General features: G+C 39.0%; 1 protein-coding gene across 1 annotated transcript in view; it reads right to left on the bottom strand.

Annotated features, from left to right (window-relative positions):
* LOC114665211 (rho GTPase-activating protein 23-like) overlaps positions 1 to 26,542 on the bottom strand; it is a 139,425-nt gene that overhangs the window by 30,404 nt on the left and 82,479 nt on the right. The window contains 5 exon segments of the mRNA XM_028819643.2: positions 1,777 to 3,079; positions 3,081 to 3,350; positions 8,929 to 8,983; positions 9,759 to 9,837; positions 12,796 to 12,888. Of these exon segments, the coding sequence (XP_028675476.1) occupies positions 1,777 to 3,079; positions 3,081 to 3,350; positions 8,929 to 8,983; positions 9,759 to 9,837; positions 12,796 to 12,888 (1,800 nt within the window).

Genomic DNA, 26,542 nt, shown 5'->3' with positions numbered 1-26,542 from the left:
GCTTCAACTTGCAAGGCTTCATTTACTTTAATTGCTGTAGAACATCCATAGGTAGTAACCTGTTAGTTGTTGCCTGAAGAAGGCCCACTTGTAATACTCTGGAATTTCCTTTTTTCCATTTTTGCTCACCTAAAATTTTAATTTAAACATCTGTCAGTTTAATGCTTCCCTTTTCACCATTTTAGGTCACTCACTGCATTTCAACCAATTAAATTTGAAAAAAAAAAAATTAAGTGTTCGAAAACGTTTGACTGGTAGTGTATATACAATTCATTGCAAAAATGTTCTGCCTGCATGCAGATAGACTTAAGTGAGAACCTAAAAAACAGCTGATATCCCTGTTAGTAAATTCAGTTTTGAGACATTAGGTTGAACTTGTAATATGAAACTCACTGTTTCCTGCTTGCTGTAATGGGTACTGTGATTTACAACTGTTTATAAATTATACTATTTTAGAATATGAAGACAGACCTGCTTCAAGTGGATACATTCTCTGCATACCTGGCAGCATTTTTACATGGAGAATACAGGTTTTCATAAGTAAACTGGACAGGCAGGTCTACATACAGAACACAAACAAAAAATTACTCCGAAAGCAAGAGTGTTAGCTATGTATTTAGTTCAGTGTTGCTTATATTTTATTTTTCCAACTATGTCTGTCTCCTTTCTGCATTGTGTAAACATCACTTGTAATATATAATTGATAATGTGTCTCCCTCTTCCAATCTGGTACATACAAATTCAGTTCTTGGCACACATGGAAACACAAACATACACTTACAGCTTCAGTCACAGACAGGCCTATTTTCGCCTTCAACATGCCTAATCTTGATGGAGTCAAACCTCATTATAAGAAACTATGCCTTCACTGCTGCTGCCCTTGCTGGCTGTCTGTTAAAACTTGCCGTTGGCTACTAGGAAACAAATTCACTCCGGCATACAGTCAGATTTCACACAAGATCTTATTTAACTTGTAGTTCTGTGATTGTTAAGTTTAATCATAATAATACATTCAAATGTTTATTCACTTATTAATAGCCTGAGAATCACTGTACTGTTCATTTAGATTTATTTATGCAAATATAGAGGAAGTTAAAATGAAGGGAGATTTTTCTACATATGTTTTTGTCTCAGGAGAGAATACAACAAAGCAGAATATTTTCTGTTTCTTAAAGAAAGATATATATACTGTATATCAAAATAATTTTTAAATTAGTCTACAATGGAGGCACCTCTCGGGACTGATTTCAGAGACCTTTCCTTAATGTTACTTTCATTTGGCGGTTTTCCAGCTGATGTAGTCTTTTTTAGTATACAAAGCAGCCTGACGTCATTTTTTCCATTTAAAAACCAAAGCGTTCTTGCATTTCTGTAATTTGGGCAGGACCTGCAAAATCCCCTACTCTGTATGTTTCATCCCAAATACCAACATTTTTTCCTACGTGGATTGCTCAAAGTAGTAAAAACCCAAGCATTGTTTACTTTTAGAGATAACGGTGACAGAGAGTTAGAAAAGAATTTTGAATTTCCTGATCAAGAATTTGAAAACCATGCAAATAAGAGAGAAACGTCTTTATATCTTAAATGACACAGCCAGACCATCCAGAAGAATTAAATTCTATGCAAGAAACTTGACTGTTAAAAAAAAAGCAATGAACTAAACTTTGTTGTGTTCACACTTTGTGAAAGAAAACTGACTCCATATACAACATAACAATTTCACAGTATTATAACAGAGAAAAGAAAAGCAAACAAACCAGTAAGATGGGAACTGACCTATGTAGGGAATTGATGCAAGAGAATCATCCTCAACAGGTAATGGTGGCAGGTGACATGTGCTGGAACGAGCTCCTTTAGGCACTGCTGCCCTGTCACTATGTGGGAAAATGCTGTCAGCCATGGGTTCAGACTGGATAGGTGGATCCGGCATGTCCACTGGAAGAGCAAACGGAGGGTGCCGGAGGCCCTGAGTAGTGCGTCGGCCTGCCATTGGCTTAGATCTCAAGACAACATCCTGCTGAGGAGCAAGCGGCTGTTCTTGCCCTGATTCTGTGGACATTTCATGCTTAGATATGCTGCACAGGTTTTCCTTATCGTTTGGGAGTTGGAAAGAAAGATCAGTGCTTTCAGGAGGGCTAGACTTGGGCGTGAGTGCCCATGTAAGGAGTGGGTCAGTGTATGAAGGGTCCCTGAAAGAGCAAGTTGGCCTTAGAAGCCCAGTTTTTCTGTAAAATGATGGACTGTAACTGCGATAGCCTATGGGTTGGTCCTCAGTGCTTTGTGTTGGCAGTCTTCGCAAATCGTTGACTTGGGTGGGGTAGAGTTTATGCTGTTGGGGTGCTAAAGGCTGCTGCTGTCTATTACTGCCAGTCTTAGAGGAGGATTCCAAGTTTTCTGGCCTTTGGAAGTCATCAGTTCGTCCTATGTCATTGTATAGCCAGGTTGGCCGTTCACAATATGGTGAGAAAAGCACCCCAGCTCTGTCGAGCATCTCTAGCGAGTGACCAGATCGATCATACTTTTTGATGAGGAGGCTTTCTGAACGACTTCTACCTCCATCCTGACTATTTGATACACACCAATAATGGTCTCCAGCAGGATTTAATCCTACTGGCTGAAGAAGTGTATCCTGGGAGGCACTGTGTGGCCATCCTCCTCCTCCTCTGCTGAGCGGAGGAGCCTCCCCTAGCCGATCTTGAGAGAAGCTGCGATAACGAGGTGGCATGACGTAGCTATCGCTCTTTTTTCGGGGGAGCTGGCTGTAATACCAGTCTGACAGGGCTTGTTGGCAACGCTCACTGTTACTGAGTCCAATGGTTTGTTGCTGCTTTTGCTGCTGCTCACTTGACAGCCAAGGCTGACTGTGCTTACGTGACTTCTGTGTAACGCTTGTAGAGATATGGTTCTGGTAGTTAGAAACAAACTGTCCTGATGTATTCAGTAAACCTGTCACTGATGTTCCCCCTGTGGAGGAAGAGGAAGAACACACTGACTTGACTTTAACAGGAAATCTTGAAGCAGTCATGCCGTACTGAATTTCCTCAGTCCTATGCGCTGGACTCGAGTGACCCACCCCCCCCAGGTGAAGTTCCCCGTGTTTCTTGCCAGCTCTGTGTTGAAGACAGTTGTGCAGCAGGACTTGTCACTCTAGAATGGTTCTCCAATGGTGAAGATGGTCCTGAGGAGCTGGAGCGGCAGGTCCAGTTATCAAGCTGATTCTGGAGTTGAATTTGGTTCCCCTGTGATGCATAAGTTTTTCGAGGATAACAAACTGGAGGTGGATCAGGCAAGTTCTGGGCTTCTCCGCAGTATGGATCATTCCCTTTCAGATAGGCATCGTGAGAATAGGCCTAGTGGAAGAGACAGAAAAATGAACAATTCATGAGGTAGTTGCCAATGAATTTGAATGCTTTGTTAGGATCATGTTCCTTATTATATTCCATCCTTGAAACATAATCAACACTGAGAATCCAGTGTGCTCAAAATAAGAAACATGACAACCATACAGCATCTGCTTTACTATTTCCAAGCCACATTATAAATACTCCGTCATATTATACTTTTTCTTAAATCATTCAAACGCAAGCACTCTCTGAATCCCATGAGAGGGTCACTTACTTATCTTGCTAATGCTGAAGAATGGAAACTACTATATTTGTTGTGGGGTAGTATTTGCTATTAATGACCCGTATATTTTGTTTGTCTAATCAACTCCCATGATTTCAATTCGATGGAGTTCTTAAATAGGACAGTCTCAACCAATTCTTCTTTATAATGACAAAGTATTTAATGAAATTGCCTGAACTATCATCACTTAGATGAAAATTCCTATGAAAAGAAGTGTCTCATCCCTAGTGTAGCTGGTGGTTTTGCAAACTGTACAGTGTACTTTCAATATGTACAAGACCACAGAATCTGAAATGCATTTCAAATTTTGTTCTCAGCACCACTAAATTTATCAAAAATCCCAGTCATAAATAATTTTAATAACTAGAAATATCCAATAAGTGTCACACTACACAAATGTACAGTGCTCAAGGAGGGTACCAGTACATTACACCTGGATTACTGCGTGTACCTTTAAGAGAAAAGGGTTTCTGTCCCAACTGTATTTGCACACTAGTTAACTTTTTTTTTGTTGTTATATGTGCTCAACACAACCTTCTCTTAATGTCACTTTTTTAATCTAAATTTTATTAACCTTAAAATTTCACCAAAACAAGCACGGCACAATTCAAACAATACTACATTACATGATTACAGAAAATTAACGAATGTTAAAACTCACACCAAATGCTTGACAGCTTAACCTTACTGACTTCAAAGAGCCATACAGACCAGGGGCCTCATGTATAAACAGTGCATACGCACAAAAATGTTGTGTAGTCCCGTTTCCACGCTCAAATCACGATGTATAAACCCTAAACTTGGCGTAAAGCCACGCACATTTTCACACCAACTCAATCCCTGAGATACGCAAGTTCTCCGCTTGGTTTTGCAAACTAGCAGCACCCAGCGTCAAAGCAGTGCTTTTGTTCCAGTGTGGTTTCCCTTTCTTTTTTAGATCCACATCCCTGACGTGGCTTCATCATATACACTGAAATTAACCACATATTTTTTATTAGTTTAAGGCATCTGATTGTAATTAACCTGTAACAATATAATGGTTCACAGAATGGCCAAACTATTCTAAATACCATAACTGCTTTAGCGTTGTTACTCTCACTGCACCTTCTTCTTCTTTTTTCAGCTGCTCCCGTTAGGGGTTGCCACAGTGGATCATCTTTTTCCATATTTGTCTCACTGCACCACTCAGAGTATTTATATCACTGTATCTGAGTGTGGAATCACAGCTCTACAGCAGCTGATCGGAAAGAGAATTATCGGTATACAGCATCAAGCAAATGCTGTCTGTTTGAACTGCTCTCATACAACAAACGCTTCAGAGCCTTTCCTGTAGGGACCTCGCAGTTCAGAAACAGTTTCATCCCAAGAACTATAAACTCACTCAATCAGTCCATCAAGTGCTCCTTGTAGAACTGTTTGTACTTACAAGTACATTATCTCACTGTAAACTTGCGATAGTTATAATATTGCACAACCTGAGCACCTTATAAAGCGCATATTTACATATGATGATGATATCATTTTTAAGATGAAGTGCAGCAAAATATGTTTATTATATTATACAGATGAAACTTTAACTGCATTTAAATAATCTGTTTTGTTAAGAATTAAACATGTGAGGACACGGTGTCGCAGCGCTGATATCTGACAACTTTCTTTTTTATTTCGGGCACTGTGCAACTTTGTGAAATTGAACTTTTGAGTTTCTCTGACACTCTATGCCACTCAATCAACTTCCTTTTGTTGTTTACACCACTGTTTAAACCAACAAATAGTACGTTTTTCTTTGCCTCCACTTGGTATTCGCTGAAATTCTTCTATTTCCCCCGTGCTTTTGCCATTGCATTTTCACAGAACGCTGAGCTTAAGGGCTATTTATATTGATTTGCATATTCAAAGAGGTGTAATTCTGGGAGGAGTTTGGGGAGTGGCAGCAGTTGCGTGCACGTGCGTTACTTTTCACGCTGACCGGGATGTATGGAGCAGGAAAACGTGGAAGTTGGCAAACGCACAGATTTATGCATCTGGATTTTTTTGTGCGTATGAACATTTCCACTTTTGTCTTTACACCATGTTTTAGTGTGAATTTTATGCGCAGCATTATGCATGAGGCCCCAGGGATCGGCAAAGTTGGTCCAGGAGGGCCACAGTGGCTGAAGGCTTTTCTACTAACCCAGCTGCTTTATCAGAAACCAATCCTTGCCAATAACAGATCATATTTAAATATATGGCTCTGCTATGTCAGGTCTTTCTTATCTTGCAGATTTTTTCCTTTCTGAGGATGTAATGTAAATGATTTGTAGTTTGAAGGGGATGAATAATTCTCCGTCCTTCATTTTTTTTCTCTTCAGTCTCCTTCCAAATATTGTATTAAATCAGATACTGTAGTTCACAATTGATACAATGGAAATGGAAACAAGTTAGATAAAGAACTGCCAAATTCTTTGTCATTGGCATCTTGTAACTAATAAAAATTCTACCGAAAACAGTGTATGTGGCTGTTTAACACTAAAATAATCAATTAAGGGTGGGGAAACCGGAGTGGATCTACTGTGAGAGTAATGAAGCTTAGGCTTCATGGCCCCTAATCCTGGAGGTGCCCCAGAAGCAACTTTAGTCTACATTGCTTAAAAATTTTGGGTGTGTACTGCATGAGAAGGGTTTTTTAAAAAATAATAATGTTATTAATATAGGGTAGTTCAATACAAAGTAATAGTTAAAATAAATACGTGTCATGTAGGCAGGCCATAAACAGAAAAATGTTCAAATTAAGGATGTTTCATTCTAAATATATATTTAATATAAAATAACTATAAATTACTAAAAACATTATTAACATTTATGACAGAAATTAAAATTTGTATTAAAATTAGTTAATCTAGCTATAATTGAAACAAATGAAACTATATTTTGTTGCTGTCACCGCTTTTTACAAGGAATATATTAACAGAAAACACAAAAAAAATGTTTTTAAATGTGCTCCATGTAGTATGTATTTCCACATATGTCTAAAATAAAAAATTTCATTGACTGTGGTATTTTCTATGTTTTATTTCTTTATTCCATGATGTATCATGAATGTATCTTTCATCCTCTTCTAACTCCAAAACTATAAGGTATAGGAAAATCCTACATACACCAGTAATTTTGACATATGATACAATGCAATAAATCCGAGATGTAATGGTTACATTTTTAAAAAACTTGTAGTGATCAGTTGTGGAACACCTCCACTAAAGAAAATAGCAGTAGTTACCTAGACCTCATTACTAGTTGAAAAGGGGCCCCCATAACAGTTCAAGCTTCAGGGCCCAAAAAATGAAGGTCCACTACTGGAGGAATCTGAACAAGCAAGAAGACTAAAACAATGCAGAAAAATGTTGTTTGAATAATATGCACTTCAATATCAATAATTGACTTCACATTAAGAAACCGGATTGAAACAAAACCCTGCAGCTACTATGGTGTTCCATTACTGACTTTGCCTGTTATAGATCAAAAAAACATTTTATGACATACTCTTCACATACTGTATGTTAACACATCAGGAGTATACTTCACTGAAAAAGAATCAGTAAAACAGTACTTTTTATCTAAAGCAATGTAAAATATTTCACAATGTTGCATTATTCTGATAAAACAATTACATTGTTTGGACAAAGTAATAAAATACCCTTTTTCTCTTTTTTACTCTTAACCTCTTTAACAATAAATGTATTACTGGAAAACAAGAGTTGTAGAGCTGGAATAGGAACCCCAGTGCTTGATAGTCAATAGTCCTATAACTGTTTATATGTGTTGTAAGCACCTGCCTGTTTCTGTGTAGTTATAATAATGAGTGATAGGCATAAACAATATTTTAAAAGAGTCATGTGGACAAAGGCTGCATAAAAAACACTAATGAGACATGCCACGCAGAGGTGCTTTGGTATTTTTCTGCTCTTTCCATTGAAACATTATTATTGTTATACTTATCTGAGGCAAAGAGGTCATATTATTGTTTAATAATTGGTTTATTACAGTTCAGAAACAAAAAATCTGATCCATACAAGTCTCTTTCAATCATACTTATGGACACCACACCTCATTTCTGCAATACATTTATAATTCACTGAACTATTAAAACAAAGTATCTGTATTACACTACTAACCCAAATATAAGAAAGCGGCATGAGACTTCATATATTTTAAACAGCTATGCTACACACTTCTTACTGCTCTGAACAACATTATACCTTTTACAGTTATAAAATGATAACTCAATGTGATGGCTTGATTGCAGAGTAATTTTTAATAAGGTACAAAAGTATGCAATTCTTTTGTGTTTTTTAGCAGAAATATACCGTATAAGAAGATTAGAGTCAATAATCTTTTCAACCAAGCTACTTTGCTTAACAGTAGAAGTAATTTAAATTGGGAATCCCCATTCCTTTAACTATAACCATAGTATGGTGGTTGGAAATCTTTACTTATCAAATGATTCCCAATAGTAATACAGTTGTGTAGTATATGATATCACTGAACAGAACTAAATGCAATAAATCCAAAAGTTTAAATATTTCAGTAAGGAAAATGTAAGTGCCAATTTAATGTTTCACACAACATATGATATACATATGACATAAATTAAACATATAATCACTGATTTTAAGAAAAGTGCTTTAAAAATTGCTACAGTACAATCCAGACATGCAATTATGGGATACCTTTGTTACCATTAACTGTTACAGCATACTGAAGGCAGCCGCCTCTCAAGTATTTCTTATAGAATGAGAGATAAAGCTAGAATTGCATTCTTTAATGAAAGCAATGCCAGATTACTACATAAACCTTATCAGCAAAACAAGTCTTTGATAATCTGTAAATATACATACCTGAGAGAGCCATATTAACTGAACATCACCCAAAATGACACTCCCAATCTTTTTGCTTTCTCCGGTCGCCCAGCTATCCAGTTTGCACTAGCAAACTGATCAGTATTACTTCGTGAGAAGTGATTACACACCCTTTCAAACACAGTGGGGCGAGTCTCACTCTTTCACAGCCTGACATGTTATGCAACCACAGGAATGCTGCTTCAGTGAGCAAGTGGTGAGGTAGACAGAGGAGTACAGGGAGACTAAACAGATAGACGCATAGACAGTTCCTTTACATTTATTTTGAAACTCAATGCAAGTTAAAGGTGAAGACTGGCCTAAGAGCTGTATTGACAAATAACAGATACAGTTTGCTGGGGATTATGTACTGTACTTTACGATTAGTCTACATATTATAAATTACTCCAGCCATATATATTCTTACCAGCTGTAAGATATCTTCATCTTTTGGCATGATGGAAAGTTCCAGGACATTGTCACTGCAAGGAAAGGAGGACATTTAAATATGTTAAGCAGTGGCATTTTGGATGTTTGTTGTTTTCCAGGAAAAAGTCTGAAACCCGAAAGAAAGACTATGTCGCAATCTGTCTAACAAAGTCTCTCCCACACCAGAAACTAGGAAAAAGAAGCAAAAATTCAAGTCTAGACTTTATGAAATCTATCACAGACAACTGAAATACAGAACAATGGACCTTATCAAGGAAGTGCACTGATGACAAGCTCTCACTCTTGGCATTTCCTTAAACATCCCCCTTCATCAGAAAATGCATTTCTTCCTAATTCCAAGTTAAAATTTGTTTATGATATTTTGTGAGCAAAGCCTGCTCGACAGCTGATTTTCCTGTCTTTTATAATTATTCTGTTACCCTATTGATTCTAAGTACACATTACTCCTTTGCCCCAAACACTAAATCAAACACTAAAGAATCCTTATACTATAAGAGTGGAAACCAATTGGACCTTTGTTTTTAAGTTTTACTTATTCTGTGCTATATGCCATGCCATTAAAGTTCATTATATTTGCACTATTGTACAATTCACATTGTAATGCTGAAATATAAATATTTTTTAAAATAGTATTTAATTATATATTAGTGTCATTCTGTCATGCAAAATGTTCCAGTAAAACTAAAGAAAAACATAAGAAAATGTTGCTTATATTAAGAAAAGCAGACAAATCTTTAATAACTCTGTATCAATAATAAAAAAATACTTAGACTACTTGCCTAATACTCTCTTGTCCAGGTAACTTACCTGTTCTGGATAAGAGAAATCACCTGGGAGTATGTCTTTCCCAGTATGCTCTCCCCATTCACCTTAACCAGTCTATCTCCTGCACAAAACAAGAGTAGCAAGTTGAAATAACAAACCCCCAATAAAGAGAAAAAAATTGCTTTTACTGTATAGTTTGACTGGCATTCTGACAATTCATCTGGAAACACTACTTAGAGCAAATGTGCTTCTGAAAACCCGTGAACCAGAACAAGCTTGGAAACTTGGTTCCATGTGCGTTTCTAATTAAAGCAAAAACTCTATATGGGGCGTTACTTGTACATTACATAATTAAAATCTTTTTTTATTTTTATTTTTAATTTTTATGTCAGTTATACGTTTTGCTTGTATTTTATATTTTTTCTGAATTTTTTGCTTTTATTATGGCACAACTGTATGCTGGGTAGCATAGTGGTACAGAGGTAGCACTGCTGCCTCACATTAAAGCAGCCAGGGTTCATATCCCAGGTCCTCCCTACAGAGAGTTTGCATGTTCTCACTGTGTCTACATGAGTTTCCTTCAAATGATTCGGTTTCCTCCCTCAGTCCAAAGAGATGCAGGTTAAGTAGATTGATGATACTAAAATTGCCCCGAGTGTGTGTATTCACCTTGAAGTGGACTGGTACCCTGTCCAAGATTTGTTCCTGCCTTGTGCCCTATACTAGCTGGGAAAGGCTCCAGAATTCCTACATTCCTGTTCAGGAGTAAGCAGGTTTGAAAAATTACATGACAATTGTATGTATAGATTATTGTGCTTTATTATGGTTCAAAGTTTACAAGTTACATTATAAACTGTCAGTAAGTACCTGCACTTCAGTATGTACATTACAACTGTAAATCTGTTTTGCATAAACAGAATGTAAGACAAATCAAAACATCAAAAGCAATTGTTTAAAAATGTGAGAGCATGAGAATCCATGTCTTTGTCCTATTTTTTATTCCTGAAATTCCACCTCATAGTTCTTCCTGGGATTTTTCACAGGTTTTCTTTGGTATTCCAGTCACAAAAACTAATTTGAGAGATCAAGCAACAATATTGAAAGGAAAATGAAAAACTATCTGAGTGAAATATGAAGTAGCAAGAATACAAAAATAAGTATTGTGTTACTTGTGTTGAATGGAGAATGGCAGTGTGTTGCTTGTCCTCTGTACATATGACACTGCTACTACTACTATTACTACTACTACAAACCATCTTGGTTTGGAGCAGAAGAGTGCTGCACACCCTGTTCTCAGTTCACTTCACTCGAGCCTGAGTATACCTTCTGTTTATTCAGTTCATTTCATTGGTAAATTCTGTTGACAGTCTACATAATTCAAAAGGATTGTTCTGCTTCCACAGGGTGAAAATCTTTTCAGTTTTCATTCATTTTGTTCACACAATTCATCTTATGAACTTAAATTATTAAAAATGCTGCACAAAATTAACATACAAAATGTTGTTACTTGTTTATGCATTTTGCCCTTTAGCACTACCTGCATGACGGCAAAGGTAGAATCTAATCTGTGTCCATCGTGTTGCTATGGTTTAGTTGAAGTCTTTTCAGGTCAACACATGTTCCATATACAAATCAGGAACCAATCAAGCCACATAAATTAATTCCAAAAATTAAAAAAAAAACAAACAAAAAAAACAGAAACAACCTAGTGCTTGTTAAAAAGTAGCCTAAGAACTCAAAGTTCTAAGAACTCCAAGTGAGAGTAATTCAGGGCTGTGAGGCACCAGGGTCTATCAAATAAGCCTCAACTGCAAGGTACAGAACAACCCAGGACAGGGTACTCGTTTAATGCTGGACACACTTGAGCACACAACCGCACTACTTTTATTATTAAAAATAAGTAGCTGTTTTACTCTGCTTACAATCCATATCTAGAATGTCTTCTGTATACAACCTGCAGTTACTGTATTTTCCAAGGGCAAGTGGGATTTGTACTGTGGTATCTTCTTTAGGCCTGTCAAAATTCATGTTAGAAAGTATGCAAATGAAAGAATTTAAGGGGCATTTAAGACAAAAGTGAGGAATATCTTCTTTACACAAAGTGCTGAGGGGATCTGGAACAAATCACCAATTCAGGTAGCTGATCTGTAAATCTTAACAAATTTTATTAGATTTCTGGATCAAACACTGCAACAATGTTGGTATAAGACTACTAAACAACCTTTGAAGAATGAATGGTTACCTTATATTTGTCAAACTTCTTATGTTCTTACAACGTATAACGTTAAAAATAACAGAAAGTGTGTTGATGGGTGTAGGCCCCGTAAAGGACCGTTTCCCAAATCACAGTAAGATCCTGTCTTGCTCCCAGGACTACTAAAAAAGGCTCTGGCTTTACAGTTGTCTCAAATTAGAATAACTAATGAATGAGACAAAAGCAATATAACCCATATGATAAACTGCCTTACACCAGTTCTGAGTTGCAAGAGGCTGGAGCCCATCATGACAGTACTGTATAAAAGGTAGCACTGAACCAAGTGACGAGCAATGGTGCATGGCAGGGTGCACTTACACACAAATTCAGACTTATTCATACCCGGATGGTTTTAAATCACCACTAAACTAACCTAACCTGCATGTTTTTTAAGTTGTGAGAGGGAAATCTACGTATCCACAGAAAATCTTACACGGACAATGAGAGAACATGCAAACACCACTTATGCATATGAGCACCACATTGTTGGTTCTAGTCTATAAGTCCTAAATATTTATTTCTTACTTCTGATAGCATGTGGCATGAATATTTTGAAGCCCCTCATGTTTCCTTTATTAGTGTGCCTATGCAAGGAGATTTGCTAAGGTTTTGTAAAAATTTTGGAATATATAAGGGATGAATGCTTCACTTAGCAACTTATAACTAGAAATATCTTCCATTAGATGAATAGGAAGCAACCACCAGCCTTAAAATATTTTCATGCATATTTGAGAATACATAAATACATAATGTCTTGTTTTTAGACTATAGTCCTCTACTGTCGAGAGTTACAATGTTATAACATCCCATCTTACCCATTCTTACCAGTGCATAAGCCTGCCAGATGTGCTGGGCCTTTGTCCCTCACATTTTTAACAAAGATGGTGTCCATTGGCTCCAGTCGTCCTCTCTGAAATTCTTTGTGAAGAAAAAAAGGTTATAAAATTTTATTCAAATAAAAGCACACATTTTACACCCAGGTTTCAATCACATATTTCAAACACTTCCACATCTTTAACAGGAAACGTTTTCAAGAACTCTAATTCTTCATTTAAAATCTGGGATATATCTTATGAGCCACATTGCACCAAGTCAAGCTAATTTTAAAAGAGACATTTTAATATGATATATGCAGCCAGTCAAGTTTCTGACAAAACACCTACATAACATAACATACTTGCCAATCAGGGTCAAAGTGGGCTGGAGAATACCTGGTAGAATCAGGTGTAACTAACATTGGATGGGGCTCAGTTTACAGGCCAGTTTAGATTCATCAGTCAACCTGCCAGTTTAAAATCTTCAGTCAACCTAACATGCACATTTTTGGGCAAATTTGAGTACTTTGATAAAAACGTCCCATGTCACAGGTAAAACACACAATCTCTTCACACATCTCTTCTGGTTTGAGAGAAGCAATGAGCCAAAGTGAAGAATACTATTCAAAAAGATTTTTCTTTGCTTGGAATGGTATATAGAACTATTAAAATGGAAGAAGCCAAAGCATATTGAGCCGAATGTCTTGTTCCTGTCAAAAACGTTCTTATGTTCTGAAAACAGCAAAAAAAAAAAAAGTCAGCCATTGTATATTTTCACATTCATTCTCATTAGAGAAGTGGGACCTTGTTTGCTTCATTCACCACACAGATCCAGTCACTGGCATGTTTTAAAACACAAAAACTACTGACCACAGATGCCCTGCCCAAGAATCATGGACGGCATGGGTATGTGTATTTTTCGAAATGTTACAAAGGAATTCTCTTTGCCTGCTGTGATGATTACTGAATCTTATGTAAATGTTTTCTCAGCTTGGTAAATTTTTCAAATTTTTTTCCAAACTTAAATGCAGAGAATCCAAATATATCATGCTTTCCTTTACAGAATTCTGTTTAAGCTTGGTTAAAAGTTCATAGTGCTTTGTTTGTGAATTTACCATGATGCCACTTTTTTAACATATTGATACAAGGCACAATCCTGGAAGTTAACATAATATCATAGGAACAACAGTATTTCACCCTTTACTGCATGTAGATAGATAAAATTTTATTTGTCCACAGAGAGAAACTTGACTTTAAAAAATTAAATAAAGAAACAGATAGGTAAACAAATACATAAGTAACTAAATAAATAAATAAATAAATATATATATAAATATATCTGCGGTGGGTTGGCACCCTGCCCAGGATTGGTTCCCTGCCTTGTGCCCTGTGTTGGCTGGGATTGGCTCCAGCAGACCCCCGTGATCCTGTGTTCAAATTCAGCGGGTTGGATAATGGATGGATGGATATAAATATATGTATATATGTTGCATAGTTTACTGTCAAATAATGCAAAGAGTATGCGGCACATGTTTCGCCCTCATTTGGGCTTATCAGGCGTACACACTCTACTGCTCCCCTCTCGAGGATCGAACCTCAGACATCAGCGTCAGAGACGAAGCCCCTTTACGCTGTGCCATGGCGTGTGGTTCGTTTATTTGACAGCCGGTAGGTCCAGAGTAATTACATTCATTGCATTCGTAGTCTGAGTCCTGACCTGAATTGTGTGGGTGGTTACCTACCAGGTAACGCTTGTGGTTGGTCTGCCATTCGGCAAACATCCGCCACGGTGCCCTCTTTCAGTTGCGAGAAGCAGATCATAGAATGTTGCATAGTTTACTGTCAAATAATGCAAACAGTACGCGACACGAAACGAACCACACGCCATGGCGCAGCGTAAGGGGGCTTCGTCTCAGATGCTGATGTCCGAGGTTTGATCCCCGATAGGGGAGCAGCAGAGTGTGTACACCTGATGAGCCCAAATGAGGGTGAAACACGTGTCGCATACTCTTTGCATTATTTGACAGTAAACTATGCAACATTCCATGATCTGCTTCTCGCAACTGAAGAGGGCACCGTGGCAAATGTTTGCCAAATGGCAGACCAACCACAAGCATTACCTGGTAGGTAACCACTCACACAATTCAGGTTGGGACTCAGACTACGAATGCAATGAATATACAGTGCATCCGGAAAGTATTCACACCGCATCACTTTTTCCACATTTTGTTATTTTACAGCCTTATTCCAAAATGGATTAAATTCATTTTTTTCCTCAGAATTCTACACACAACACCCCATAATGACAACGTGAAAAAAGTTTACTTGAGATTTTTGCAAATTTATTAAAAATAAGAAAAATTGAGAAAGCACATGTACATAAGTATTCACAGCCTTTGCCATGAAGCTCAAAATTGAGCTCAGGTGCATCCTGTTTCCCCTGATCATCCTTGAGATGTTTCTGCAGCTTAATTGGAGTCCACCTGTGGTAAATTCAGTTGGTTGGACCCGATTTGGAAAGGCACACACCTGTCTATATAAGGTCCCACAGTTGACAGTTCATGTCAGAGCACAAACCAAGCATGAAGTCAAAGGAATTGTCTGTAGATCTCCGAGACAGGATTGTCTCGAGGCACAAATCTGGGGAACGTTACAGAAAAATTTCTGCTGCTTTGAGGGTCCCAATGAGCACAGTGGCCTCCATCATCCGTAAGTGGAAGAAGTTCGAAACCACCAGGACTCTTCCTAGAGCTGGCCGGCCATCTAAACTGAGCGATCGGGGGAGAAGAGCCTTAGTCAGGGAGGTGACCAAGAACCAGATGGTCGCTCTGTCAGAGCTCCAGAGGTCCTCTGTGGAGAGAGGAGAACCTTCCAGAAGGACAACCATCTCTGCAGCAATCCACCAGTCAGGCCTGTATGGTAGAGTGGCCAGACGGAAGCCACTCCTTAGTAAAAGGCACATGACAGCCTGCCTAGAGTTTGCCAAAAGGCACCTGAAGGACTCTCAGACCATGAGAAAGAAAATTCTCTGGTGTGATAAGACAAAGATTGAACTCTTTGGTGTGAATGCCAGGCGTCACGTTTGGAGGAAACCAGGCACCGCTCATCACCAGGCCAATACCATCCCTACAGTGAAGCATGCTGGTGGCAGCATCATGCTGTGGGGATGTATTTCAGCGGCAGGAACTGTGAGACTAGTCAGGATAAAGGGAAAGATGACTGCAGCAATGTACAGAGACATCCTGGATGAAAACCTGCTCCAGAGTACACTTGACCTCAGACTGGGGCGACGGTTCATCTTTCAGCAGGACAACGACCCTAAGCACACAGCCAAGATATCAAAGGAGTGGCTTCAGGACAACTCTGTGAATGTCCTCGAGTGGCCCAGCCAGAGCCCAGACTTGAATCTGATTGAACATCTCTGGAGAGATCTTAAAATGGCTGTGCACCAACGCTTCCCATCCAGCCTGATGGAGCTTGAGAGGTGCTGCAAAGAGGAATGGGCGAAACTGGCCAAGGATAGGTGTGCCAAGCTTGTGGCATCATATTCAAAAAGACTTGAGGCTGTAATTGCTGCCAAAGGTGCATCGACAAAGTATTGAGCAAAGGCTGTGAATACTTACGTACATGTGATTTCTCAGTTTTTTAATGTTTAATAAATTTGAAAAAACCTCAAGTAAACTTTTTTCACATTGTCATTATGGGGTGTTGTGTGTAGAATTCTGAGGAAAAAAATTAATTTAATCCATTTTGGAATAAGGCTGTAACATAACAGAATGTGGAAAAAGTGATGTGCTATGAATACTTTCCGGATGCACTGTATACTGTATATATATATATATATATATATATATATATATATATATATATATATATATATATATATATATATATTAGTCACTAATAGGCGTCAGAGGACTCCTTCGAGCGCTGGGGAAAAGTATACAGGTATAATAACATGAGAGGGGGCTAACGCTGACTTTGTCCTGTTTTTCTTCTTCCCTCACAGCTCTGAGAAACTGCCCAGTAAGGGTACTAAGCTCCGCCCCTTCCGGGAGTTTCGCCATAAAAGATGTGCAGACTAAAAGAGAGGCATTTTTGCCAGGAGACCCGAATAAGCCGCATAGCAGAGCACAACATTAAAATAAACTCCTAAGAAGGAGGAAACCCTGACCAGAGAGCAGCACATTGGCACATTTTTTCTTTGTTTTTTATTTTTGTTTATTTTGTCTCATGATGAAAAAAAGGAGCAGCCCATTTGCCATCCCAAACTTTTGACTGATTCCAGTCTGTCCCTCCACCACCTGACCACAATATATATATTGTGGCGAGCGGCTGGGGGCGGTACCCAGCCGGGACACCCGGAAGGATCGAAGGAGGGATTACGCCTCCTCCAGACCACGAGGGGGCGACCGCCCTGGTGGCTATGGGGACCACAGGAAAGGAGCATGGAAGCTCAACCCTATAGGGGCCCGTGGTCACTGCCAGGGAGTGCCCAAATGCCTGGAGTGCCCTGGTCCTCAGCACTTCTGCCACACCCGGAAGTGCTGGGGGGACGAAGACCAGGGACACCCGGAGTGCTTCTGGGTGCACAGCCAGCACTTCCACCACACCAGGGAGTGCCGTCAGAAGTTTATTGGCAGGCACCTGGAGCACGTCCAGGTGAAGATAAAAGGGGCCGCCTGCCTCCATTCGATGGCTGGAGTCGGGTGGAAGAGGACGGAGCTCGGAGGAGAGGAGTGGAGGCAGTCAGGAGAGAGAGAGAGAGAGGCATTCTTAAGAGGCCTGGACTGTGGGTGATTAGTGGTGGGGCACTGGGTTGTGTGTGCGTACATTGTAAATAATGTATAATAAACGTATGTTGGTGCTTGAACCACCGGTGTCTGCCTGTCTGTGTCCGGGCCACCTCCCACAATATACATATACATATATATATATATATATATATATATATATATATATATATATATATATATATATATATATATATATATATATACACACACATATATATATATATATATATATATATATATATATATATACATATACACACACATATATATATATATATATATATATATATACACACACACACAGTATATACACACATATTATAGTCTGAACACACACCAGAATGACAGAATGAAGCTTTATGCAGGCATATTGCTGTTGATATAAAAAAGCCCCAGTTGTGTTTCCTGACACATTTCTGCTGAATAATTTGTTGGCCTGAAGTCTTCAGTGTTAGTGTATCACAGAGGAGATGTGCAGTATTTTTCATGTTTTCATTCTGTCCTCAACTACCGCCAGGGGGTCCAGAGTGTGTCCCATTACTGAACATGCCCTTTTCATTAGCTTGTTGATTCAGTGGGCCCCTCTTAAGTGATGTTTCCAGCCCAGCACACCACAGTGTAAAAAATCTCACTAGCCATCACAGAGCTATAGAAGATGTAAAGGATGTCACTACCCACATTAAAGGAATGCAATTTCCTAAGAAAAAAGAGTGTGCTCTGCTCTTTCATATATAGCTCCTCTGTTATTGATGTGGACCCTAAAGCAGTTATTGGAGTGCACTGCCTTTATATCCACTACCTGAATGGTGACCGGACATAGAGTCTCTTTCATGCCAAAGTCAATAACCAGTTTCTTTGGTTGTGCTGATATTAAGTTGCAGACAATTCTTTCTGCACCAACAAAGTTCTTCACCTGACTAGTCTCCTCAGTCTCTGTATCAATACACTCCATAAGTACAGAGTCTTCTAAGAATTTCTGCAAATGACATGACCTGGTGTTATATTCATAGTCTGAGGTGTACAGAATGGAGTGAAAATGAGACAGCATTGTTCCTCATGGTGCTTCGGTGCTGCTCACATTTATATATATTTATAAACACAGTCCTTGTGCTTCATAAACAGTTTGCCCAGCAGACAGTCCATTATCCATTCTTACAGACAGTGGATTCAGCATTCAACAGTGTTCTACCTACTGGCTCTGTAGTACTGCTTGAAAACTTAAACACTCACAGAAGGAATAGCAGAGAAACTTGGAGCAGTGTAATTAGAAGGAATGGACTGTCTGATCTGAATGGATAGTACATGACAAACACCACATTCAAACACAAGCCAAATCATAAGTGTACCTGGTATCAGAGTACCTGGTACCAAAAATCAATGATTGACTTTGAAGTCATGTCATCCCATTAAAGAACTTATGTTCTGGACATTTAAGTAAAAACCAAAAAGTAGTGCAGAGCTATCAAGCTGACTCAGATGTCCACAGCATCTATTCAAAACACTGGGAAGACACAAATCATGTCATCAGGAAGTGCTGGGTATAACCAGTGAATGCTTCTGTTTGCCTTAATTTTAATTATTAAATCTTGAAGGGATTCTCCTGCATCTTGAGGTAATTTAAAGACATAAAGCATGAACAGCCTCTGCTCAAGAAATCAAAAGTGGTAGCAGCTATATGGGATCCTGTCAAGGAAAAGAAAAAGCACTCCTTTGCATTTTGGAAGCAGGTTGATCACTGAATTTGACTGAAACATATTGACCCCAGTAGCTTGTACAGAGAAAGTCAGTGAGGCCATGGAGAATAACTTTCAGATAGTTAAAAAGAGGTACTTTAAAAACTATTGGATAATCCAAAATGGGTAGGTGGAACATTGCCCAGGCTGTTCTCTTCCAAGCTGGATAAATATTGATCTCGAATGGGGGTAGCATTGAGAGGTGAAAGTAGCTCTTTGAGGAACTCCTAAACCTAGTGGATATACCCTCCTCAAAGTATTCAGTACTGAAAGCACATTTTAATGGCTGAGAACCCACCTAGAAATAATGGAAGCAATAGATATTGTGGAGGTATTTGGAGTTTTCGTTATGTGCCATGAGCTTGGCAGGTGATGGTCCTCATTTTTAAAAATGGAAGATAGTCTCTTTGGGAAAGCCTATTCCAGGGTACTGGAATAAAAACTATGGCTTAAAGTTCAACCTCAGTTTAGGGGAGAACAATTTAGATCCTGCAGATTTTCCCTTGCACTGATATTAGAGTGGTGTTAAGAGTTTGCAGTCCTATCTACATAAGCTTTACCGACTTAGAAATGCCTTCTGATCATGTAACACTAAGAGCATTTTGTTGAAGGTGAAAATTGTACAAGAGTATGGTGTTTCTGGACCACTGCTGCACGCGATTCTGGCCCCACATTTGTGGAGGAAGAACTGAGTTCACAAATGTGCCCTTAAGTTGAGTATATTTAATGGGAATGTGGGCCTCTACTAAGATTGCACATCCTGTCCTGTTATTGACAGATACAATAGGAATACAAAAACCAGACTTGGGGTGTTGGTCTCGTCCTATATAGGAGATGGATGTCTGAAGCAGAGCTCCGCTAGCAGCAGCTTTATTTTCCCACGTATTTCATATTATTTAGAGGTATCCTGTATTTAACCCGACCAAGGAACTTCCACTACAATATACAAGCATGAGTAACAAGAAGAAAAGTCAGAAAGAACCGGAAAAGAAACTAAAAGCTGCATCAAAGTCTGGACAGACATCCGGCCCGAGTGCAAGGTATGGCCTCTCGGAGACTGACCTGGAACAGGCAGACGAATGCGCAGATTTCCTGGGACCCCGCTCGATTGTATCGTCTCCAGTTGAGAGTGAAAATGGGAGCGAAGGTGCCAGTGATACCGATTTCTGAGGATCATTCAAGACTAGAAAAGGCCCTGCAGGATGTGCTCTCATCTACTCATCGTGAGCCCACAGCACCTGCTGTAACAGGAGCTGCATTTCCACTCGCGGAGCACGAAATCCGAAACAAACTGTCCGAACTGAAAGAGATGATCGCTACACTGGCCACTGCCATGGCTACAGCCATAAATGAGCTCAAGAAGGATAACAAGAATGAGCTTAAGAAGGATAACAAAAACCGGGAAACGTGTCTATTTAAATGTTTTGACATGAACTTTAAAGGCATGTTGGAGAAATTAGAGGAACACATCGAAGAAAATAGATCCAAACTGAAAATGCTTGCCGACCAGATTAATGACATTACAGATCAGCTGGATGACGTTTCACGGCTCGAGTTGAAACAGTGGAACAATTGGCGTCTTAACGCCGATGAAAAAGCTACAGCCGCGAATTCCAAATGCAAAAAACTCGGACACAGACTTGCGGCCCTGGAAGATGGGTGCAGAAGAAACAATATAAGAATTGAGGGTATACCTGAGAAAAGAGAAAGCTCAAGCCTAGTGAAATTTGCAGTAGAATTACTCTCTAAAATAATTGGAGATGATCTTAAACTCGACATTGAGATAGCAGCTGCTTATTGCATATACCAGGGGTCGGCAACCCGCGGCTCTGGAGCCACATGCGGCTCTTCAGCCTCCTTGCAGTGGCTCCCTTTGGCCTTGACAAAAAAATAAAAACCATGAAAATGAATAATGGCAATTTCTTAATTTAACTTGTATTTATATATATATATGTTTATTTACTACTACTACTACGGTTATACATTTTAACATCTAATTTAGAGAGTTTAATTCTGCGTGGACAGAAGCATTTGCCTTCACCGCCAACGACGCTGGCTTACCGGTGTGCTTAATATGTGGCGATAAATTATCGAACAACAAAAAATGTAACGTTGAAAGACATTTTCAAAACAAGCTCTCAGCATTCACTGAAAAATACCCAAGTGAAGATAAGCGAAAGAGAGCAATTTCGGAACTGCAACGGAAAGCTGAACAGAGCAAACATACTTTCAAAAAGTGGATCACTTCTACACAGTCAACTACAGCTGCTAGTTTTGTGGCAGCTCAAGAGATCGTAAGGAGGGATAAGCCGTTCACAGACGGAGAATACATGAAAGAATCGTTCATAAAAATATCAGAGCATCTATTCTCCGACTTTAAAAACAAACGGGAAATTGTTCAGAAAATGCAAGCTGCATTTAGAGAAAGATTCAGTGAGTTCAGAAAGGAAAAACACACACTCTCTCCTTCCCTGTCACACCCCTGGACATCGACCCATCCCTGCTGAACACATCCGCATTCACAGGAGTAAGCCCGATCTAGAAATTGAACTGGACGACATAGCAGATAAAGATTAATGGGTGTCCAAGTTCAAATGCCTGACAGCGGATCTTGAAGAAGTCACCCGTCAGAAGGCTACTCTCGCTAAAGAGCACAAATGGAGTGATATTGAAAACCTCCCCAAACCCGACAAATTTGTTTTCGACACATGGAGTGCCATTCCCGAAACGTATATGAACATGAAAAAATATGCATTTGGAGTCCTGTCCATCTTTGGCTCAACATACTTAAGTGAGCAAGTTTTCTCAAGCATGAACTTCATAAAGTCCAAATATCGCTCCCGCCTCACACATGAGAGCCTGCAGTCCTGTGTGAAGGTCAAAGTCACATTGTACAGCCCCGACATAGAGATGATCAGCAGCGAACTTCAGAAACAGAAGTCACTTTAAACAGGTGACAACAATAGCATTTAATAGGCTATTATTTTTCAGAAAAACAAAACACATTCATTTCGGACCCGGAGCTGATGTAGGTTTTTTTGTATGTTCAGGTGCTTCAGTTGATTCAGCACATTGAAATGGAATTTAATGTTTACTTTTTTAAAGCTGCTAACCTACAGCTAAATGTTTTATTTATATTAAAGTGGGCTAGTTTTTATTTTAATTTTACACAGGTATAGGAAGGACCCAAATAGGCCTGCATAGTTCAGTTTAATTTATTTCAAAGTAGCCCTACACATGCACACTGCACTTCTGTTTGTTGTATTCCGTGGTTGTAACATGTAAAATCTAAAAAAAGATTAAAACTTTTAAAAGTTTATAAGCTGTGTTATGTTTTGCGGCTCCAGACTATTTTTCTTTGGAGGAAGGGGGGGGCAAAATGGCTCTTTTGATAGTGAAGGTTGCAGACCCCTGGCATATACAGATCAAGCACCTTTAAACCTAGGTCTTTTATTGTCCGCTTCGAGCGATTACGATGTAAGCTTGATGTGATGGCACTTCTCAGACACAAGCAAGAGATTATATTTGAAAATAATCTTATTCGTATTTTCCCTGACTTCTCACCATTAACAGCTGCAAAATGTGCAGCCTACTTTAACATTAAAAAGTTGCTACAGAAAGCCAATATCAAATACAGCCTCTTGTATCCCGCCAAACTGAAAGTGGAAGTTCAAGACCAATATTATGTATTTTCAAGCAAGGAGGAAACTGAAAAGGAACTAAAGAAGCTGTTTCCGACACTCTTTTGAAAGTTAATAAGGAGCCGTATCCTGTCAAGGCATGGGAAGGACCTATCATCTGCTGTCGGATCCACTTTTTAAGAGACTGGTATTATAATTATACATCCTTTTCTTTACTTAGACATTATATGTTTATGTCCTAATTACAGTTATAGACGGAAGTGTGGAAGTAATTAAAGTTTTTTTTTTTTTCTACCTTTAAGTAGACTGTTTAATATCATACTCTTGGTTTATTGCTATTTCTATTATTACATTACTATTACTATTACATTGCTATTACATTTATACTATTACACTAGGATTAACTATGTTTATCCTAGACTACTTTTTAAAATCATTCCCAGGGTTCATTCTTTTATTATCTTAATATCTTAAAATTGCTGAAGATTATTTTAAGCATAAAGACTGTTAATGATTATATTTTCAGCAGATTGTATTTAGAATTCAGCTGCAATAGATATCACTTTGTTTTAATTCTCAAACGCCGCTGCGGGGTGGAGTTTGTTTTGTTTTGGACGTACTCTGTCTCTTTGTATGTCAGAGGACCGGGACATCGCGAAGTGGGATCAAGCCTCATGTGGGGAGGCAAAATGGGGGGGGGGGGGGGGGGGGGATAAAAGGGGGAGAGAAGGAGAGCAGGCTATATCTAATCTATTCTTCTAATCCTTATAACTATAAATATCAATGCAACAATAGGCTAAAATGCAATAACTCATGGGGAATTTTGAAATTAAGATTAAAACTGCCTCACTACCAGTTAAGACTATAAAATGACATTAAAAACTCAGAATCAATGTCTCCATGATGGGACAGTTAACTTTGTGAGCTGGAATGTTAAAGGCCTGAATCACGAATTAAAGAGAAAGAAAGTATGCTCTCACCTAACAGGCTTAAACGCTAAAATAGTATTTTTACAGGAGACCCACTTACTAAGCAAGGATCAGTTCAGACTACAAAAAGACTGGACTGGCCAAATGTTCTATTCTAGCTTTATAAAGAAAACTAGAGGGGTGGGAATTCTCATACACAGAACAGTTCCATTTGTAGCATCAGATGTAGTATCGGACCCTGAAGGGAGATATGTGATGGTCATGGGCAACTTATTTAACAGTAAAATGATTTTGATAAATGTTTATGCACCCAATGTCGATGATAAGGAATTCATGCAAAATCTATTTGCATCCATTCCCAATGTGAACACTCATAAAATTATAATGGCTGGGGACTTTAATTGTGTTTTAAATCCACTCTTAGATAGGACTCCTGTGACAGGGGGGATGACATCTAACACTGCAAAGACAATTACACAGTTTTTAACTGACCACAACTTATCAGACCCCTGGAGGTTTCTTAACCCAAACTCAAGATCATATTCGTTCTACTCACCAGTGCATCATAGCTACTCAAGAATTGATTATTTTTTTATAGATAATAATTTCCTGCCTACGATTAAATCGTGCAAATATGACACAATTGTTATCTCCGACCATGCCCCTCTAGTCTTGGAGCTAAAATCATTAAGCCCCTCAAACTCACCTCGTAGATGGCGTCTTAACCCTCTTCTATTAGCAGATAAGAACTGCATAGAATTTATATCCAAACAAATCAGCTTCTTCCTAGAGACAAACACGCCCACAGAGGTTTCTGCAGGAACACTCTGGGAAACTCTAAAGGCCTTCTTAAGAGGACAGATTATTTCATACTAGCCAACCCATGGTGTAGCATACGCCGCATAATTATGTATTGATGGGTGAACACTTCCTGAACGACACAGTTGTCCAAATGGGGTGGGTTTGTGTGTAGCGGGGCTACATAGTTAGTGTTGTCAAATGTCAGTTCTGAGTGCGTCTTGTTTCCATTGTCCCGTTTGCTGTTTGTGTGCATCAGTGAATGCCGTCCCGATGATGGAAGAAGACCACGGCCTCTAACCTGGAAAACACCTGTTCGCAATTTATCAATTACAGCCGTCACAAGGACTATTTAAGTAATCAGAAAGGAGAGAGGAGAGGAGAGAAGAGAGGAGAAAGGAGACCATTCGTTTTCGACCACGTATCAACTTGCTTGCTGTTTTTTCCACATCGCGCCTTTGCACCAGTTTGTTTTTCATTTTGCTGGACTGCTTTCATCCTTCATCTGCTGAGACCCCGGGGTCAATTCGCCATCCACCATACGCCGAGGAATCACGGTGAGGTTGTTCCATTTGCCGGGAAAATCAAACGACTCATTTACCACTAGTTCAGTCATCTGTATTCAGGATAGTTTTTATAACCAGACTCAAGTTCACACTCATTCAGTATATCATTCATTTTTGTTATTCGTGTTGTGTGTTATATGTTACAGGGGCAAGGGAGGGTTTTGTTGTATTTATATATGGTGGTGTCTCATTGTTGATGTGGTGGAGGGATATTTATATTTATATATGTTTCTATTTTTGCATTTGTCTTGTGGTTTCATTTAATACATTTAATCAGTTTAATTTTACATACCTGCTTTTGCGTGCTTATATTTACACCGTCGATTGTGGGGGAAAAGTGTAATTTGTTAGAGGTATGGCTTGATAGTTTAGATTCATCTCAGTAAATTATCCAGGCCACAGGTCTTGGAGGTGTAGTTGCCGGCTGGGTACGGGGTCGGCCGTTACATGTGGATACCACTGTGAGTGAATGAAAAATAGACCTCTGAAGAGAGCAACATATAATTGTCCGTGACTGAAAGCGGGATCATCTGTGACGAAGAAGGCCACGCTGGTGAAAGTTATTTTGTCGGTAGGGATAAGTGTCAGTACTTGTAGATTAAGGTGTAGCGAGTCTTCGTTGTTGACGCTTAATATAGTTTGCGTACTGAGTTGTTCCGGAGTCACAGCTGAGAAACACTTTATTAATGTCTTTTAAGCACAGGGAAAAAAATGAACATGTGAAACATCCGTAATGTAATAAGCCACAAAGAAAAGTAACATTGCAACAATGCTATTTACGACCCGATCTCTGTAAACAGAAGTGAAAAAAAAAAATCGAGCCCGGTGTATTCTTTAACTGCCTTGTGGGGCTGTAGTAGTGCTGCTGCTTTGCAGTAAGGAGACTGTGGAAGATTGTGGTTTCGCTTCCCGGTTCCTCCCTATGTGGACATCGCTTTGAATACTGAGAACACCGCTATATCAATGTAACGAAGTATTAACAGGAAATTGTCTTTGTGTAATAGTAAAAGGCAAATTATCTGCGACAAACAAACTGTTTTACACGCAGCATACCAACCTGTGGAGTAGTATACGCCGCATAATCACACAGCTTTTTAAATCTTTTTTAAGCAGAGGGAAAAAAATTCACATTCAACATTTGCAAAATCCGTAACGCTGCTTTCAGTAAGTACAATGCACACGCGTTTAATTTGTCGGCCACTTTTTGCCAGCCGTCTTTTCTGGTTTGGGCTGCTTTTGCAGTGTTACCGCTTGTGCATATTAAATCTTGAAATCCTTCGAGTAACTAATTAAC

The sequence above is a fragment of the Erpetoichthys calabaricus genome, chromosome 14 (genome assembly GCF_900747795.2).
Source record: "Erpetoichthys calabaricus chromosome 14, fErpCal1.3, whole genome shotgun sequence".
Taxonomy (NCBI): Eukaryota; Metazoa; Chordata; class Cladistia; order Polypteriformes; family Polypteridae; genus Erpetoichthys; species Erpetoichthys calabaricus.
This window is presented reverse-complemented; position numbering and strand designations above follow the sequence as displayed.